General features: G+C 40.4%; 1 protein-coding gene across 4 annotated transcripts in view; it reads right to left on the bottom strand.

The window, feature by feature from the left end:
* Nucleotides 1-8,949: 8,949 nt before the first annotated feature.
* The window catches only part of GPAM (glycerol-3-phosphate acyltransferase, mitochondrial), a 51,513-nt gene continuing 42,859 nt past the window's right edge, over nucleotides 8,950-17,603 (bottom strand). For 3 of the 4 annotated variants that reach the window (XM_082764177.1, XM_082764179.1, XM_082764180.1), the window contains 5 exons: nucleotides 17,298-17,375; nucleotides 14,178-14,318; nucleotides 13,473-13,662; nucleotides 13,300-13,358; nucleotides 8,950-12,270 (listed from right to left, as the gene is read on the bottom strand). In XM_082764177.1, coding sequence (XP_082620303.1) covers nucleotides 12,154-12,270; nucleotides 13,300-13,358; nucleotides 13,473-13,662; nucleotides 14,178-14,318; nucleotides 17,298-17,375 — 585 coding nt within the window. In that variant the 3' untranslated portion in view covers nucleotides 8,950-12,153. The remainder of the gene's footprint in view (nucleotides 12,271-13,299; nucleotides 13,359-13,472; nucleotides 13,663-14,177; nucleotides 14,319-17,297; nucleotides 17,376-17,603) is intronic. The other variant, XM_082764178.1, reaches the window with a different exon arrangement.

Here is a 17,603-nt window from a genome sequence, read left to right as displayed (position 1 = left end):
ACAGGGAATTTAAAAGAAGAGAATAAACTATTTACTTGTAAAGAATGGTATCCCAGGAACAGCAAAACCAATTAAACATTATTTCCTGTGAATTTGCGTCCTGTCTCCTCTAACCACCAGCTCATCGGACGTCTTCCCACAGCCCTTACATCTCCAGCGGGGCGCACAACGGCAGAGGCAGCAGCTGGTCCGGCACCGCGCCGTGCCACGAGGCCACTCAGCTGGTGCACGCTGCTCAGCCACACGACTGCCACGTCTCGAAACAGCAAACAGGTCGAACCGCATAGCGGTGATATTGTATCTTGTTATTACATCTGCAATTACTCTGGCTTGTGCAAGTTGGTTGAAATTGCCTGGAAAAGAAGACAGACATCCCAGCTGTCTGAAGAGCTGCCAAGCACACCCCCCAGCAGAGCGAAGCAGACCAGACCGAGGCTCTCGAGGCCTCTCAATGGTGTCTGGCTTCTACCTATGCCTCATTCTTGCAAACAGCTGCTGGTGCCAGCAAAGAAATCAAAAACTGCTTAACTGAGGCTGGAGCAAGCTGGAAACCTTCCCATCCTGCTGCAGGGCAGTACCGAAGAAATGCAATAGGGATCACAGTGACAGCAGAGAGGCAGCGGGCCGGAAGGGATGTGCTACAGCTGGCAAACAAAAGCACCGGTTAGAGGAACATCATTGCCCATAGGGAAACATGCGTGTTTATTTTTTCAGGTCTCATCTACCACACAGAGAAAAATTATAGGGAAAGAGGCTGTTTGCCTGTGTTTGTACCTCCACTCAACCATGCCGGCAAAGCAAAATCATCCAGAGCACAAATTTGTCTCGTGTGGGCTGATTTAATGGCGTATGGCATAACTCAGCAAGTAACCGAGGCAGCCTCCTCACACGGCTGGGAAGGGCCCTGTTGCCACCGTCCTTCTGTCTCAGAGCTGGGGCCTGCCAGGCCTGCTCTCCCCACCACTGTCTCCTCTTGCCCCAAATGCTGTTCCCACCCCCAGTGAGCAGCTGAGTGGCCAAGTGGCTGCTCCAATGGTAAAAAGTTAGAAGTTTATGTCTACAGCCCCTGAGACCTCTGCCGGCTCCGCCACAGGCATCACACTTCTGCTGCTAGGCACCCTCAGCCGCCTTTCATCCCAAACACCCACAGTGCCCGCTGTGGGTCCCAAAACCTTACACCAGGCTGGTGTAAGGGTGGCATCAGTGGGGAGAAGAGTGGGGAGTTGTAGTCTTGGATGCTGGAAGAGCTGCTGGGTGCAAGTGGTGGGGAGAGAGGAGAAGGCACCTAGGGAAGCAAAAGGGAAACGTTTGACAAGAGGAGCCTGAAGTGAAATGTGCGGGGAGAGGTTGGGTTGTACGGGGCAGCTGTGAGTTTTGACACTGCCCTCCAGTGGCCGCATTAGTATCCATCCATCTCCCCCCTGCCTAATTCTCTAATATTTCAGACGTGGAAAAAATCCTTTCAAACTTTTTCTTGTGCCAGCATAGCCACTTCTCCTCTCACAAGCAGCTTAATGGCAGAAGAGTTGATTCCTTGCCAGTTTGACTAAAGAAAGCAAGTTCTGATCCCAAACTGTCCAGGGGCAGAAAACCAAAAGCAGTATTTCTACAGAAGCCATCCCCAGACCAGGGCACGGAGTTGAACACAGGCTCAGCACATGCTGTTGGGTGCATGGTTTCTGGGCTGGCAGCCACTGTCATGCTTCTTGCTGCTCAAGCACCTCAAAGATAATTGCTCAGGTGCAGGCCCCGGTGTGAGCTCTGCTTGCACGTCATGAGGTGACCCATGGGTCCTCTCCTTGTTGCTTCATTCCCCACTCCTCCTCCTCTGGGCTAGCTGGAGACTGCCTGCATCACCAGATAGACCCGAAGCCCCTGAACAGCGGGGATACAGGGAAGGCAAAAGAGCAGAATTTTTTAGCATCAATGCTGCTGGCTGTAAACACACATGAGTCACATCTCCTGTGCTCCACAGCGCTGCTGGACATGGAGACATTTATCAGAGGTGCTCTGAAGGGCACTGGCCATCTCCCTGTCCAGACCCCAAACCTACTTCACCTTGCCACACAAGGGCTGTGCAACAGAGTGTAGAACAAAATCAGGGGACTGCTCAGTTTATTTAGGGCAGGTTCAAATCTGCTTTGTATTAGTTCATCTGGTGATTTTTGAATAAAAAGCACTATTGGCTGAAGAGTTAAGTTGTTCACTGGTACACTTTGATTCAGAAGGTTATCTTCACAAGGAAAGGAAAGGTCTTCAGAAGAGTTTAAAAATAAACTAATGCTTTGCAAAATATTTAGGAGGCACTCTGAGGGCACCTGGTACTCACATTCCGCCATGGTATTTGAGTTACCCTCCAAGTTCAGAGGAAGGTTTTCATCTCCAGGGGGGATGAGCTGAGCTGGCAGCCCAGCTCTCTGAAACACACAGTGCTTCTCCTTTCCATCAACCTTCCAGAAGACCCACTTCTCAGCTGCCATCAGCTGTAGGGGGCCCTTAGTTTGCATGGGCTCTGGGAACCTGATGTGGGCCTACACCCCAGAAGACAGATCTGGCATCTGGGGCACTTCCGAACTGAGGTGTGCTCAGGTCTGGACTTTGAGTGATGGCTCTGTTTCCTTTAAGAGCCTGCAGGATGACTGGTGTGGTGGTGGGGGATGTGAAGTGTTGCTCAGAGCCTGTCTCCTAATGCTAATTTTCTCTTGAAGCAGCATGAACACCACTCCGTGCCCACAGGCATCAAAGTCGTCTTTCAATGTGTTGTTGCTAGTGTCGGGTGACAAACACAGCCTGACTCCTGCGATTATAAAAATCAATCACAGCCACAGATAAAATCAGCTCTAAAAGACGTGCTTTCCATGTTAGGCAAATATTGCATCTGGCTGCCAAGGAAATGATGTTTGGTTGCTAATGGACAGCCTGGGGGCTGAGGTATGGGAGTGGTGGTGTCCAGGCCCTCCGCAGGAATTGCAGCTGTAGATGAAACTCCACCACCATCTGCTGGACACTGAGGATGGAGCTGTTCTCATCCCTGTTTGCTTACTAGCCAAATGCCAAAATTCATACAAAGAAATGAAAAGAACAAAAAGATCAGGGCTAAAATCCTTAACCCCTTGTTTTCCAGGCACTGGGGATTCTTTCTACCCATGGACATAAGTGGCAGCTGCTTTTTTCCTTTGGAAAGTCTGTTTTTATTTCATTTTATTACAGTCCTGATACTTCTGAGGAACAATATTTAACTCACAAAGTACAGCCTGAATGCAAAGTGGCAATGATTTGGGGAAAAAAAATAAAAATAAAAAAATAAAAAACACCTGTACCAGAGCCCATGCAGGCAGTAAAAATTACCATAGCCACATGGCAGCAACAGGTTGATAGAATTTTAGTATTGAAAAAGAAAGTCCCCCTGAGCCAATTGGACTGGGAGTCTCATGATGTCTCCCTCCCCTCATTTATTCCAACCTGCTGTGATGTGGATGGGCCACACGCTCCATCATGGGTGTGGAGCTGAGCAGGTGCTACCTGCAGTGATGCCCTGAGCAGCTCTGTGAGGCCGTGCCCAGCACCAGCACCTCAGCATGCCACAGGATAGTTCAGCACCATGAGCTTTAACAGCTGTGGCACTGCAGAGGCATCTGTCCAGCCTCCAGCACTGCTCCCAGGACCTGGGTACCACAGGGCACCATGCCACTGACTCCCAGGTGCTGAAGGACTTTCTAACAAACATAGAAAGTACGTGATTTTCCCAGGGTAACATCTGGAGACCTTTTCAGAGCCAGGGGCTGAGTTCTAAGCCCTCACCCAAGGGAAGAGATTTCTCTCTTTACTAACCACTTCACCTCCTCACATGACCTACGGCGATAATCCCCGAGGAAGGGACCATTCAGGCAGCTACCCACGTGGCATAGATTTAATCCACAGCCCAAAGCTTCCGTGCCAAGGTGCCAGGTGCCCAGGCTGTCTCCAGGAGGTCCTGCAGAGCCAGGACTTTCTGCACCAAAGCCACCTTCCAGCTTATCCCAGGTCTGAAGCCGGGCACAGCACACAAGGCTATTGCAATGTCTCAAGCCTGCTGCATCATTTAGATCTGATTCCTTAATAAACGAAGAAGTGAGGCTTTAATAAGAGATAAGGGAGCTTTGGACTGCCTCACTCAGGCTAATCTTTTAATGGTTGAAAATGATAGACAAGCTGCTCCAATTTCTTATCTAGCATTTTGCTTTGAATTATTAATATCCAATTTGTACTTAATTCACTTAGTTCAGAAAATTAACTACATGTGTCATGGGTTCCAACATTTTTCATTTTTTATTGCATTCTGCACTGGCAAAGGGATAACTTTGTATAAACCAATTAAAACACAAAAAAACAACCAACCTCCTGCCCTGCATTCTCTCTCCTAACTTTCTGGAGCATATCCAGAAATAACAGCTTTAAAATTTCTATGCTTCCTTGCTCCAGATTTCCCTAAACTACAACTGGGGTTAATGATTATAGCTAGCAAAGGGATAAAATTCTCCTAATATCTAAAAGAGTTTTCTGAGGCTCTTGGCAAAAGAGGAACAATTTTGAGTAAAAGGGACAGAATTAGCAGTGTTAAAGAATGAATGGAGCTAGTGCTTTTCTTCAGGGTTTGCAATGAAGGAGAGATGAGGACAAAGTGATTTAGGAAACACAAGTTCAGACTGGAGCCGATAAACAATGCAACTCCTGTTCTGTTGTGACTGCTGATCCCTTGCCATCATCTTTATTTCAAACTGGAATGAAAAACTGAAAAGGGTACATCTCCTAGACACTGAAAATTCTGAAAATGGTGGCTTTACAATAAGATGTTTCCTTACAGTTATGTCAGACACTAGTTCATAGCCATTGGAAATAAAACTAGAATTAATTCATATTATATCTAAATATTACAAGACATGACACAAGATGTCTAAATTTTCCTATCTCCTAGAGACAGGGAATATTCATTTTGTTCCACGTAATGGTTTATACATGGGATTTCAAAAATATTGTCCAAAAAACATGTCCTGTGCTGTCTCCCTCAAAACATAATTTCTTTGCATCGAATGCAGTTTTCTGGGAACAGCAGCATAGCAGTAAAATTACTCTCATTTAGTCATTCTGATCATTTTCAAAAAAGATACGCAACATTTATTCAGAAAAACAAATATTACTTAATGAATCAAGCTAGTAGCCAAAAAGAAGGGGAGATGGATGACCTTCCAATGGGAGCTCAATGAAACATTACAGACATTTCATTTGGAATTATTTTGCTGAAAGTTTTTATGGCAAATGTTTCTGAGAAAAGGTTTGCTCTGCCTTCATTTTCAACATTTCAAACTGAATTTTCAAGCTGCTTGTTAACACAGCAATTTTTAAGGAAAGGGGATTTTCTGACAAAAAAAAAAAAAAAAAAAAAAAAAAAGATGAAACTTACTCATTATTTTTAATTACCACACCTGTATTTTAAAGGATCTAATGCTTACATTTTAGGGGCTCTATTTGAATGAGAAAGCTGAAGAGCTGCTGTTAAAAGGAATGGCAATGACACACACCTGGACATGGGAATGATCACAAGTGTCTGAGCCTGTGGCATACAGGAAGAGGAAGCTTTGGAAATCAGAAGTTATAAATGGCCAGAGAGAGAGATTTGTAGGCAGAGGTGCTGAATTGTGATAAGTCAGTTTAATTAAGGGGGATATCAACACTGAAAAAGGGCTTTTACAGCTGACAGGTAGCATTTAAATTGTCCTTCTCCGTCCTGAAGAGGTAAGAGGATGTCTAATTCAAGGTGCCTAGCACCACTGCTAAAAATAGGCTTCAGATAAATTTAGGTAACCCATGCATTAACATAGGCATAAGGCGAGCCCATGAAGTTTTCCAGACATGCAAAAATACTTAACTGAAGAACAAAACTAATCAGCCCTCCCTGAGTCTCATCTGATGGTGGAGAATAAATCAAAGGCAAGACAGGTGTTTTATTGATGCACTCCAGCTGGCTGTTAACAAGCTGTGCTGGGTACCCATCATGTGGCAGCCATCACACAGCACAGAGCTCACGTAAAGAGGCTGCTCAAGCATTTGTTTGGGGTTCTGGAAAGACTCCCAAAGAAAACGTGTGGTGCTAAAATAGTGCCACCATGTATTCCGTGGCATTTATAAACCTTGTTGACTTTGGGTAGATACAATCAGTGGAGCCCAAAGCCCTGAGATAACAAAATAGTCAAGGCAGTGGTAAACTAAAAACTCAGGAAATGACACTTGGCTTCCAACATTTCCAAAACAGGGGCAGAGTTAAACTGTAACCTGCCAACAGATTGCAGGGTTAATTTTTAATTTGTTGTTGTAATCTGCCAGGAAGAGTCTGGAAGGTGAAAATGCCAGGGGCAGGATTCCTTCAGTTTTCTGGTCACTGGAGGTTTTACAGCTGGTAGGATGCTCCTACACATCCCTCATGGAAGTGCTCACACAGGATGCAAGGCACAGTGCAGAGGCACAGTGACGTTACTTGGTTTGCTCTCTATTCCTTTCCTGGTGACTTCTGGTACTGCATGCACTTTTTGACAAGCTGAGACACTAAGCAAACATCTTTACAGAACAATCTTATTAAAGCCCACATGTATGTTGTCCTGTATGGTAACAGGCACAAGTGGTGTAATTTGTATTAGAGCTGTTCCTGATCTCAGGGCTCAGGAATAGAGAGTCAGCCAGCCAAAGGAGCCTGACCAAGCTGCTTCTGCACAAATCCAGTCCTAGTATGCCTAGGAAAGGTGCCTGGACCTGGAAGGCTGACCTTCACCATCCATCCATTCCGCTCATCCCACACCACAGTGTAAACGTGGACAGAGGCCATAGACCCAGCACCAGGAACAAAGGGAACTTCGGCCTCACCAGGCCATCTGTTTCAGGGTTTCTCTATGCCTTCACTAAAAAAGACTTTACTGCATCCAACCTGATTGTTTTTATTGCAACTTGAAGACAAAATTCACTCTCATCCAACTTAGGAGCTTCCATATCTATGGAATAATCCAAATTATTCTTTTCTTATTCCTATCCATCTACCATTTTCATAACATCATGCCACTTTTGGCACACATTAAGCCTGTGATCTACCAGTAAACTCAAGAGGTTTCTCCAAAGAATTGCTACAACTTCCAGGGTGCCACCTGGCTCTGACAGATCTTGTTAACTACAGATATACATGTAAAGAGGATACCCTCTGTACCATTCCCCAAATCACCGAAGAGACCAGACTTGGAACAGATGCTAGTGGAAGTGTCCACTTTTAATAGGAATCATTTCAATCCATAAATCCATAATTTTTCCATTCTGACTGTGAATTGTTCTTAAAGGAGAGAAGAAAACAAAAAACTTTTAAACATATGCAGCCTTCCTCAAACTTCCGTCACTTCCTAGATGGAACACAGCATCAGAAGTGATGTGGATTAGGAGAAAAAAAAAAAGAGAAAGAGGTTCATAGGTGTCATGGAAGCCACGCATGGCTTTAGACACCCTGTCTGAGCTCCATGTCTATCTGTCAGGGGTTGTTCCTCTGTAAAGCATTTGAGACCTAGAGACTGTAAGTACTACCAGGCTAAGAACCAGTATTATTACTATGCTGGAGAATGTCCTTTTAAGGCTAATTACTCATAGAAATCTTTCCATGCATATTTTGTTGAAATTTTGCATCTGTAAGTACACATGTACCTAATAGCTATACAATAATTAGTTAGCTTTTGTTTCTGTTTCTGTCAATGGTTATGATACAGATGAAGTCTAAAAGTCTCTTCAGGCTTTACAGTCTCTAGTGCCTGAACTCTGGCACAACACACAGCAATGAACATTTCATGCATATTCCTTCACAAAAGTCAGAAAGTTTCAGGTGGGACAACATACAGAAGAATTAACAGGGACAATATTTCTCACCTAGGAAATCCAAAGTGCAACAAAGATCTATAAAAGACTGAAAAGAAAACGTTTCAAGTAGCAATTCAGATCAAAGGGGATCTTACCTTTTAAAATGCAAGGCTGCTGAAAACTTGGTGTACCATAGGAGAGAACAAAGCAGAGAGTTCAAATCAAGTGATCCTTCTAAATAAGCCTGACAAGCTTTTATTACAAGAAAACTGAATTAAGTAAAAAACAGAGATAAGTGCTTTATCTGACATTTGGGATTTTAGAAGACTGAGCAATAGGAAGACATTTACACAAAGAATAACTTGTAAGGTCATCACCAATAAAAACTGGGTTTTATTCAAGCTATTCACTATAATTAAATTTCAGTTTCCTACCTCAGCCAAGAGTTGTCAATTAATTGAACTTTGCTTGCAGGTGAACATTGCTAGAGGCCTCTTAAAGAATCAGTTGATTATGACTTCTTTTTTTTTTTTTGAAAGGTGAAACAGCATCCCTCCTTCTCAATTTAAGTAATGATCATCTGTGCAGGTTTTATTATATTAAAGCCCCACTCCAATTGATTCACATTTGCCAGATGCTGTCAGAGTTGCTGAAAAGGGGCTTATTGTTCTCCTGGTCGGTTTGAAATCACCACGTGAAGGGATAATCTGTAGAGTTAAGACTTCTGCATGGCCCACCCCTCCCTGTAAGGTAAGAGGAACTTTCAGAGCCTTTACAAAAACATGGAAGCCACACACAAGATCCTTGAGAGGATGGGAACAGTGAAACTAAATGGCACCTCTGCTTTGTGACCAAACAGAACTGACTCAGGAGTCAGGATGTCATCTCAATTGGCTTTTTAAATGGTTCTGCTCTAGTAAATTCACCACTAGAAATTCCTCTCGGTCTCAAACTTTCATGTGTGTCCACATCTGTAAGGAAAGCTTTTCATGGTTCAATTTCAAGAACGACATGGAAAGGGACAAAATTATCAAATGAATTATTTTAGCAGGTTATTAAAAAAAAAACACACTAGAAAACTTGTTAAATGTCATATTAGCAAACAGTTTAATTTATTAAAATGAATCCAGTACACCTCTGTGCTTCTACAATAGACATCCATTAGACATAACAAGTAAACTGTGGTAACATTCACAAGGAAGCAGTACCAGTCTCATAAGCACAGAAACAAAATAGCAACGGTATCTTACAACACCTCCATCTCAACCTTTTAAATTTGTGATTCCAATACTTCGTGGAGCAGGCAGTCAGTCCTGTTAAACATCAGTGTGCGTATTCGCTTCCTAATCGAAGGTATGTGAGTAAAGCCCTATGCTGTCAAAGAGAAGGCAGGTATGCCTCATACGTCACTGTGAGTAGAGTAAACATTAACAAATTTATGATCCCCGGGGGACTGGGTACTTGTGGCAGCATGGAAAATGGAATTCTTCCATCACTCTAAAATACAAGATCTACAGGATGCATATGAAAAACATTACTTTTCACTTATTGTGAAAGACCCTGGCCCAAAAGACTTGCACACCTGAGTAACATGTTTGTAAGAATGATGGGACTTGTGTAAGCCTTTATAAGAGGAGAGTCTTAAAATACATTTGTGGTAATTCAGAGTCCATAATTTCTTCTTTACTAGTTAACTTTACCAAGGTTAACTCAACCGGGTGTTGTATCAGCAAAGGAAACATGAGAGATTAATAAAATCAGAAGACACTGAAGGTGTAAATACAGTGCAAAAGTGTCGGGTATAGCTTTTGACTGTTACAGTCTGATAATTTTTATTCTGTGCTTTATTTTCAGGAGAAAGCATAGTTGTGTGTCATAATATACATGCTTGCATACATACACACTTGCTGCAGAAAGCAAAGGCTTCCACTGGCAGATGATTCATAGTACATGACTTCTCACGTGCAGATTTTTCTCACAAAACACAGTCTTAGAGGTGCACCCTCCCTCTGCATACTAAAAGGATTCATTAATGTGTATTCACATGCATAGTACCCTACTCTCTCATTGACTTACATTACTCAGATTTTTTTATTTTTATTTTTTTTAAAAGGTAATCCATAAGTTATCTTTAGATGCAACACCTAGCCAGAACACTCCAGTGACGTTAGTACTCCTGGGTTTTACGGTAACTAATACAGATTGTTGGCAGAACAATCTTAATAAAATGACTCAAGTTTTGTTTGCTTCATATTGCTTCATTTGTAAAAATCTTTTTATATACAGTCTTCACTGTTAGTACACTTCAGATTTACTGAAATGTAGTAAACTGAGACTTGTTATTCAGAAGCACCTAGTCTTTTTTGACATTAAATGGAAGCCATCAGCAACAACTGTTGTATGAGTGTTCATTGGGTTAACCAACAGTGCATGTTAGCTAGAATGAGATGAAACTTTCCTAAGAGATAGAAGACTTCACAAAATAAATCATGTGCTAGTCACTACCCTGCCAAGACAGCAGAAGTGTATAAAAACAGATGCAGTTCTATGGTCAGTTTGTATCCATATTAATGTAGCTTTGGTTCAGAAATTCTTTTAAGTGTTGTAGAGCACCTGGTTTAGTGACAAAACACATGCATCTCACAGTGCTAATCATATAATGCTAACAAACTATAAACCACAGGTTTCCAATATTAATAGCATTTAATAAAAAAAAAATTACAGAAATATTCTTGTTGACGAATGTGCAGTACGAATGCAAGCTCCTTGGCCACAAACTCAAATTACGTGCATCAGTTTTGTGCTGGCATAACAGTGCAAATGCTGGGATTCAAGTATGTTTGTCCATATTTTTGTCCAAAAAATATGTCCAAGCAACAGAGATTCACATGATGAATTTGGGGGGATTTTCTGCTCACAAGGCCATGATGTGAGAATCAAGTGAAACATTGCAGTAATGGAAATGTTGATTTCCCTCATAGCAAAGGCAATCTAAATGAGGAAAACACATTTCACAAGCAAACCAGCTTCATGTACCACCAAGTTATTGCTTCAACTAGATCAGCTGTACTAAAAACACAGGACCACAGCTTGCAATCTAACCTCCTCTCACAGAAGAGAAGATGAAATCTACAGTGCAAGTCCTCTGTGCAAAACAATGACACTGCAAGACTAGAGTCCTGTTTCATTGGACACAATTATTAATCATTTGTTGTTTTGTTGTGTTTTTTTTTTTTCTCTTATAAGCCAGTTAAATTAGAGCCCGAAGGACATTGTTTATGAAATTCTATGTTTCTAGAGGCTATTCCTTCGTGCTAATTTAAATCTGTTCAACAACAGAATACAATATGAGCCACTGTTTTCCTAATAATTGCAAAAGTTATTGCTGAAATTATAGGGCCAAAATTAAAAATTATTTCACCAAATCAATCTTTTACTCCACTTAAAAAAAATCTGACACCCTATTAATTAAAAAAGAAATCTTAATAGCTTTTCTCAATTAAATAATAAACTAAGATTTTACAAGATATTCACACTTCGGCAACTGTCTCCTGACTTTCAACTAGCTGAAAGACAGATGCCACAATAAAAACAAAAACGCTACTCTCACATTCTTCATGACAGCAGTGATTAGTGCAATTTACCACTGCACTATTCAGCTCTAATAGTGCAAGCTGTGCTTGCTGACAACACTTCTCACAATCATCTGCTACATGATCGTTATTCTCAGAGGTTTGTAACTGTTACTCTCATTAGAATTTTGGCATTTATGTTAGCAGTTATGCAAATCTATGGCTTTATCCATGAAGTATTTAACCTGCCTAAGCAAAATTTTAGAAACCATTTATTTAAAACAATAAAACTGGATCAGAATTAAAGTTAGTTGTTTATGCCATAAGCTGTGTTGCCACTAAACTCAAGATCTCAGGGTTACCTATAGATCACAAATATTTGTATTTGTGCATCTGTTACAGTCTTTAAAAGTACATTTATTTAAAACATAACACTGATAAAACTCCACTCTCCATTTTAAACCTAATTGCTTATTTTATTTTTTTGCAACATGTTTAACTTGTATCCGAAGTGTCATCCGAATATCATAACAGGATTGGGACTGTAAGAAACCAATAAATGCATACATAATAAGGCACTTGTCTTCCAGTAGTTCAAGTCAGAGAAGGCCTTACCCAGACAGTGGCACCTTAAACTTTGAAGGATTAGCAAATGTTGTCAGGCTTTGACACAGTCTCAAAACCTGTCTTCATGTCCCTGGACAAAGGTGCTGTATGTGTTCTATAGTACCATGAAGCTCATGATGAATTCCAGTAGTTTTTGCCTGTTGCGCTGAGGTAGGAACGTAGTGCTAAGTTCCAAAATAGTGTCTCTACATTGTTTTGTTTGACTGAAAACCTGAAACACAGCATGGATATATGTAATTATCACCATATTCACCGTTCTTAAGAAAAGAAACTATGAAATAAGCAGTGTACAATAAACAGCCAACTCCTAACAAAAATGAGGAACCAAACAGGCACTCAAAATGCATCTGAATTGAATATGCATGCACTTTGAAAACAAAAATTCAGATGCTATGCTCTGAGCAGATACTATCTAGTTCTGCTTTTCCAACAGCAGAATAGACTAGAATTAAAATGATGAATGCCTTTACCATAAGCTTTACTCCAGGCTAACTATTGCTAGCTTATTTAATACATCAGAACTCAAGAGCAAAGACTACAAAACCCTCACCTGGCAATATTTTGCCCAAATGCTGGTGCTTTTAAAATTACAATGTTAAATCCCATCTGGTATTCAGGAAGTCATGCCATTTTGATATAAGATTATTATTTTTTTTGTAAATTCAAGATAGAAAATCTAAAATTTGAAATGTGAGTGGTATAGTGCAAAACTGACCCTTGTCTTCAAAAATAAAGAACATCTGTATCCTCACAATGGAGGCTAGAGGTCCAGTAAGATGATGCTCCTGGAACATCAATCAGCACTGAGACAAAATTCAGTAACTTAATAAAAAAATCAAAAAAAAACAAAACTCAATAACTTAAAGATTTAAGTAGTCTTTCAAACTTTAATATAGCTGTCACTTAGCACAGGGCATGCTCTCTACCTTCCAACATTGTTACTGATGTGCACCAAGGACACAGAGCAGAGCAAAGAACTTTATTAGCTAGGATTAAAACACCTGGTCCCCTAGATAGCATCTGGACAAGTTTTCACAGGTGCCAGAAGTGGCCTGTTTTGCACTGTGCTCCTTTCCTTCAGCCCTGAGCTTTAAAGAAATATTCAAAAGATGTAAAACATTTGCCCAGCTACACTCACACATTTTAAACTGACATTGCACAGATTTCACAAGTTGTCAAAATTGTGCTCCTTGTTAAAACGAAACTTAACGGTCTCCAGCTTTGATCACAGCACACTTACCCCAATTTCCTTAAAGACTTTCACTGCATTTTTCACATGACTGTAGGTAGCGCTCTCAGCTGCAAGAAAGAAAACACAAAGATAAACAAACTGCAGTTGATCTTGGGCTATCCTGCTGCCAGGAGGAATAGAAAGAATCAAGTATGGCTCCAGAAAGAAACTGTTTGACATACCATACACAGCAACGTTCTTCTCTGTCCTGCTTATTAAGTGCCTGTGTAACTTTTGAATGTATTCAGATTCTGAAACAGGACCACTAAAGTTGTGCACGAAGATGACAGCAGAGCTATATGCCTCCAGTAAAGGTCCCAGTAACCTCTGCAGGAAAGTGATGTACTGCTGGTGCTCTTGAGACTGGCTCACCTAAGAAAGAGCAACAAGAGCTTAAAAGACGGAGACCGGCAGAAATGAGAAACAACCCGCACCACAGTACATGGCAAAATGTCAGCCCAAATAATTCCTGCTACAACAAAGAGTACAGGGACGCAAGACAGTACATTATGAAAGCATATCAAAAAAGTAGTTTACTGGTTTGTTTGTATCAGCTCTGTGAGAAAACTGATATAAGTCTACAAATCAACATGATCAATCTATGAAGAATAAAACATTTAGACACTAAGATGCTTAGGCCTTTTCGTTTCATGATGCCACCATTGCCTTTCCACCTCCCTATAGGATTATTTGATATATCTTCTTCTATTTTCTCCATGGGAAAGAGAGAAAGGTTTTTTACTGACTGTAGCAAAATATGACAGGCTAATACTGGAGCTAGCAAAAAGAAAAAGGTTTTATCATTAGCCCTCCAGAATGAGCGAAGTAGTCTGTCTCTGGTAAGAGGCTTCAAGGTTACTAGCCTTAGTATCTTAGCCTTACGTTACCTTCAGGTAGCAATCTCTCTGCTCTTCTCCAAAATCACTGTCTTCATCTTCCTCATCACTTCTCCAAGTTAATGGTTCAGGGAGTTTTTTATCCCACTGCTGCTCTGTAAGACTGGGACTAACATCCTCCTGATCATCCTGCTTAAATTTGAAAGACAAGGTGGTTAAATAGGTAACATAAATAAAAAAATAAATGAAATGAAATCTAAGCAACAAACGGGCTTATTTTATAATCTCATCCAACTAAATCAGTCCTTTCATTAAGCAGTATTTAACAAGAACAGGGGAGACCCTTATAGACAGGGTTGAGACATGCAGACAGAAAAGAAATTTGGTGAAAAAGACCGTCTTTCTGTACCCTGCTTGTCACATAAAATTGAAGATCTCTGCTGTCATGTTGCTGAACCTTCCCACCAGCAGCCAGTCAGCAGCAATTACCAAGAAAGTGTTTTCAATTGCATTAGGATAGAAAGCTGAGACACTATCTGGATGCGGATGTTGCTAACCATTTTACTACTGTTAAAGAGATATTAGTAAGCTGTGTTTTATTGTATTACAATAGCTGAAATACCAGTTAATGCAGAATGCCAGAAGTTCCTATTTTTACGTGATAACTTACTGCCTCTAACAATGCTGTTCATGTATTTGTTGCCACATGAGACATGGGCTGGAATATAATCAGCTAGTTTTGATTGCAAAGGATCCAAATTGTTTAAATCTCAATTATGCCAAGACACTTAGTCCCCTCTACCTGTTATGTTGCAGCAATTCGGTTCTGCTAATCATCCTGACAGGCACCACCCAGGTTTAGCCTACAAATACTCCGCCAGTAATCTGTCTTCATATCAGGGCACGGATTTACACTCATATTTACCTAAGACGCTTACTTGAGTCTTAGGTAAACACACATTTCAAGACTTCTGAAATGAGTGCACGATAGCAAGAATACCACTGGTAGATTTTCTTCAACTTGAACTCTTTTTTTCTCACAATAGTTTGTTTTTCATCTATTTAGGAAAAAATTAATTAAAGGTTTTAGTGAAATTAAAGTGCTCTGTAAAGTCATAAAGTACTGTAAAGTTCTGTTGCAAAGAAAAGATGAGGTAATCTACCGAGGCAATAAGCACAATTGAAAAGTACATACATACTTGAACTACCCAAGTAGTGGTTTAGTTCTGTTGTGAAATAATGCAAGTATGTCACGAGTTCAGGTGCACAGTAATTCAGGTGCAACAGAAATACTCCAACTAACTGATGCAACAGTCAATTTCAACAATGCATCTTCAGAAATCAGTTTCAGAGATAGCAAATACACACCCAGAAGAATAAGGGAAACCTTTGTGTCAATCATTCATGATTATTTGTTTTGCTCAAAGAAGAGCTGAGATTCTCAAAGGTCACCAACACTAAGTCACTTGGGAAAGATCCCCATATTCCACTTAGAAATATAAATCATGCAAGATTAAAAACAAGTGGATAACAGACATGTCATTATGATTACTATCTTAATATTCATGACAAAGAGAAAGGCTTCTGTAGTAAATGATGTATAACATCCTTCCCATCTCACAATACAATCAGACATTATATTCAGAATGAAGCAGTGGCCAGCAAATAAGTTTTAAAAAATACTAGAGAGATGTGTTGGGATTGTTTCTTATTTGTAGAAGCAGACAGTAGAGTGACAGGAAAAGAATTAAGAAATTTTGAAAAAGCATGTATCAATCAATTTTTTATGAAATTTCCCAATGTGTGAAATTCAGCAGGAAAGTAAAAACATCAGAAGGTGCAGAAAGTAGCTACCCCTTTTAGAAAACAGGTTTTAAAAAGCCCCAAACATTTCCAAGCTGTCCCAAGTCATGAAACAATTACTGCTTTGAGTGTTTGCACTGATTATGTAAATTCTTAATGTTTTAAAAGAATAAGCAGGCACAGAGTTTCACTGAGTTTAAGAAGCTTACTGATAGAATATGTATTTTTAAAGCATTCAAATGTTGCATCGGTGTGGTATGTCAGATAACACAACTGAGTATTTACACACTTGCTAACAGTTATGTACATCCCACCTATAAACAGCCGAGTACCAGCTTCAGCAACCGAAACTTACAGAAGAACCATCAGGACAGGTTTCATGCTTGAATAGACAGAGGTGTGCATCTGCTACCATCCACGCCTATTTTGCCCATCTTTCCCCAGGCATGGAACATACAAGTTTCTTCCTAATCCCTGAGCAGCATTCAGCTTTGGATTTATTTAATAATGATTACATCAAAGCATGATAACATGTCAGTAATTAAGATAAAAAGCATGCAGTTGTAAGTCCAAAGGAGGAGAAAGTTTAACATCCAGGAGTATTGAGTAAATATTACCCACAACTATATGTATTAAAAATGTATCAAAAAGTGTGCAGTGAGACTACAGAGGAGTAATGGCCATGAGTAAGCACACCAGAAGTAGCTCTCACCTCTTCTGAAAGTAGAGAGCTGCGGGGAAAAAAAAAAAAGCCAAATATCTCTTCTACATGCTATTTTACTTTTTGTCACTTCCCCCTGGGCTCCACAGTTTGGTTACTGTGCACAAAAAATGTCCGGGAAGTAACAGTATGCTGAGTCAGCTGCTGCCTCATCCCCACATTCCTGAGCAACATATGCCTCTGGTGACAGATTGTACCACGCAGCAACTCAAAACTTCACACTATGTGAGCAGAGAAGGTTTGCAGGAATTCCTAGATCAATGCAGAGGAGTCCAGGAGCACCAAAATATCTGTTCTTTTACAAATAGAAATTAAACATCTGTGCAGCTATACTACAATTCTTAAGGACTCCAAAAATAAAATAAATCTCCATTTCACAAGGCAGTATAAAATATGTCATCTTTAGTAGGTGTAATGGAAAGAGACAGTGACATTACATAGTCATTTGTAGGCTCACTTTGACCATCCCCAAATGTCTGATGCTTATAAACGTAAGAATCAAGCAGCATCAGGCCTAGACTTGTTCATTTGTTACCAGCCTTCTGTAGTAACATATATTTAGAACAAGACTAACAACTAACAAGCATAAACTACCTACGGCTAAAGTCACGTGCAAAAAACAGCACATTTACTATCTGTCATCTTACCTCGGCAACCAGAAGAATACCATACTGTATTAGCCGTTCCACCGATTCATGGCAGACTTGATATATCACCTGACAAGGCTGCAAAGCAAAATAAAATGCACTAAATAACATAAAATAAAAAATTGCATCCATTATACCCATTAAAGACACAGACCAGTTCCCTACTCTGTATAATTTTTTTAGATGCAGCATTATTATTCCTATGAAACAAGTTATCATTCTTTTATTACCATAATCTGAATGTACCACTCTCATCTATCCTGGCAGACAGAAACATTTTTTTTCTGTCTGATGATTTTTTCTGGA

This window comes from Aythya marila, assembly GCF_965140915.1.
Source record: "Aythya marila genome assembly, chromosome: 7".
NCBI classification, from domain to species: domain Eukaryota; kingdom Metazoa; phylum Chordata; class Aves; order Anseriformes; family Anatidae; genus Aythya; species Aythya marila.
The sequence above is the reverse complement of the archived record's forward strand: the minus strand, read 5'-3'. Positions and strand labels throughout refer to the sequence as shown.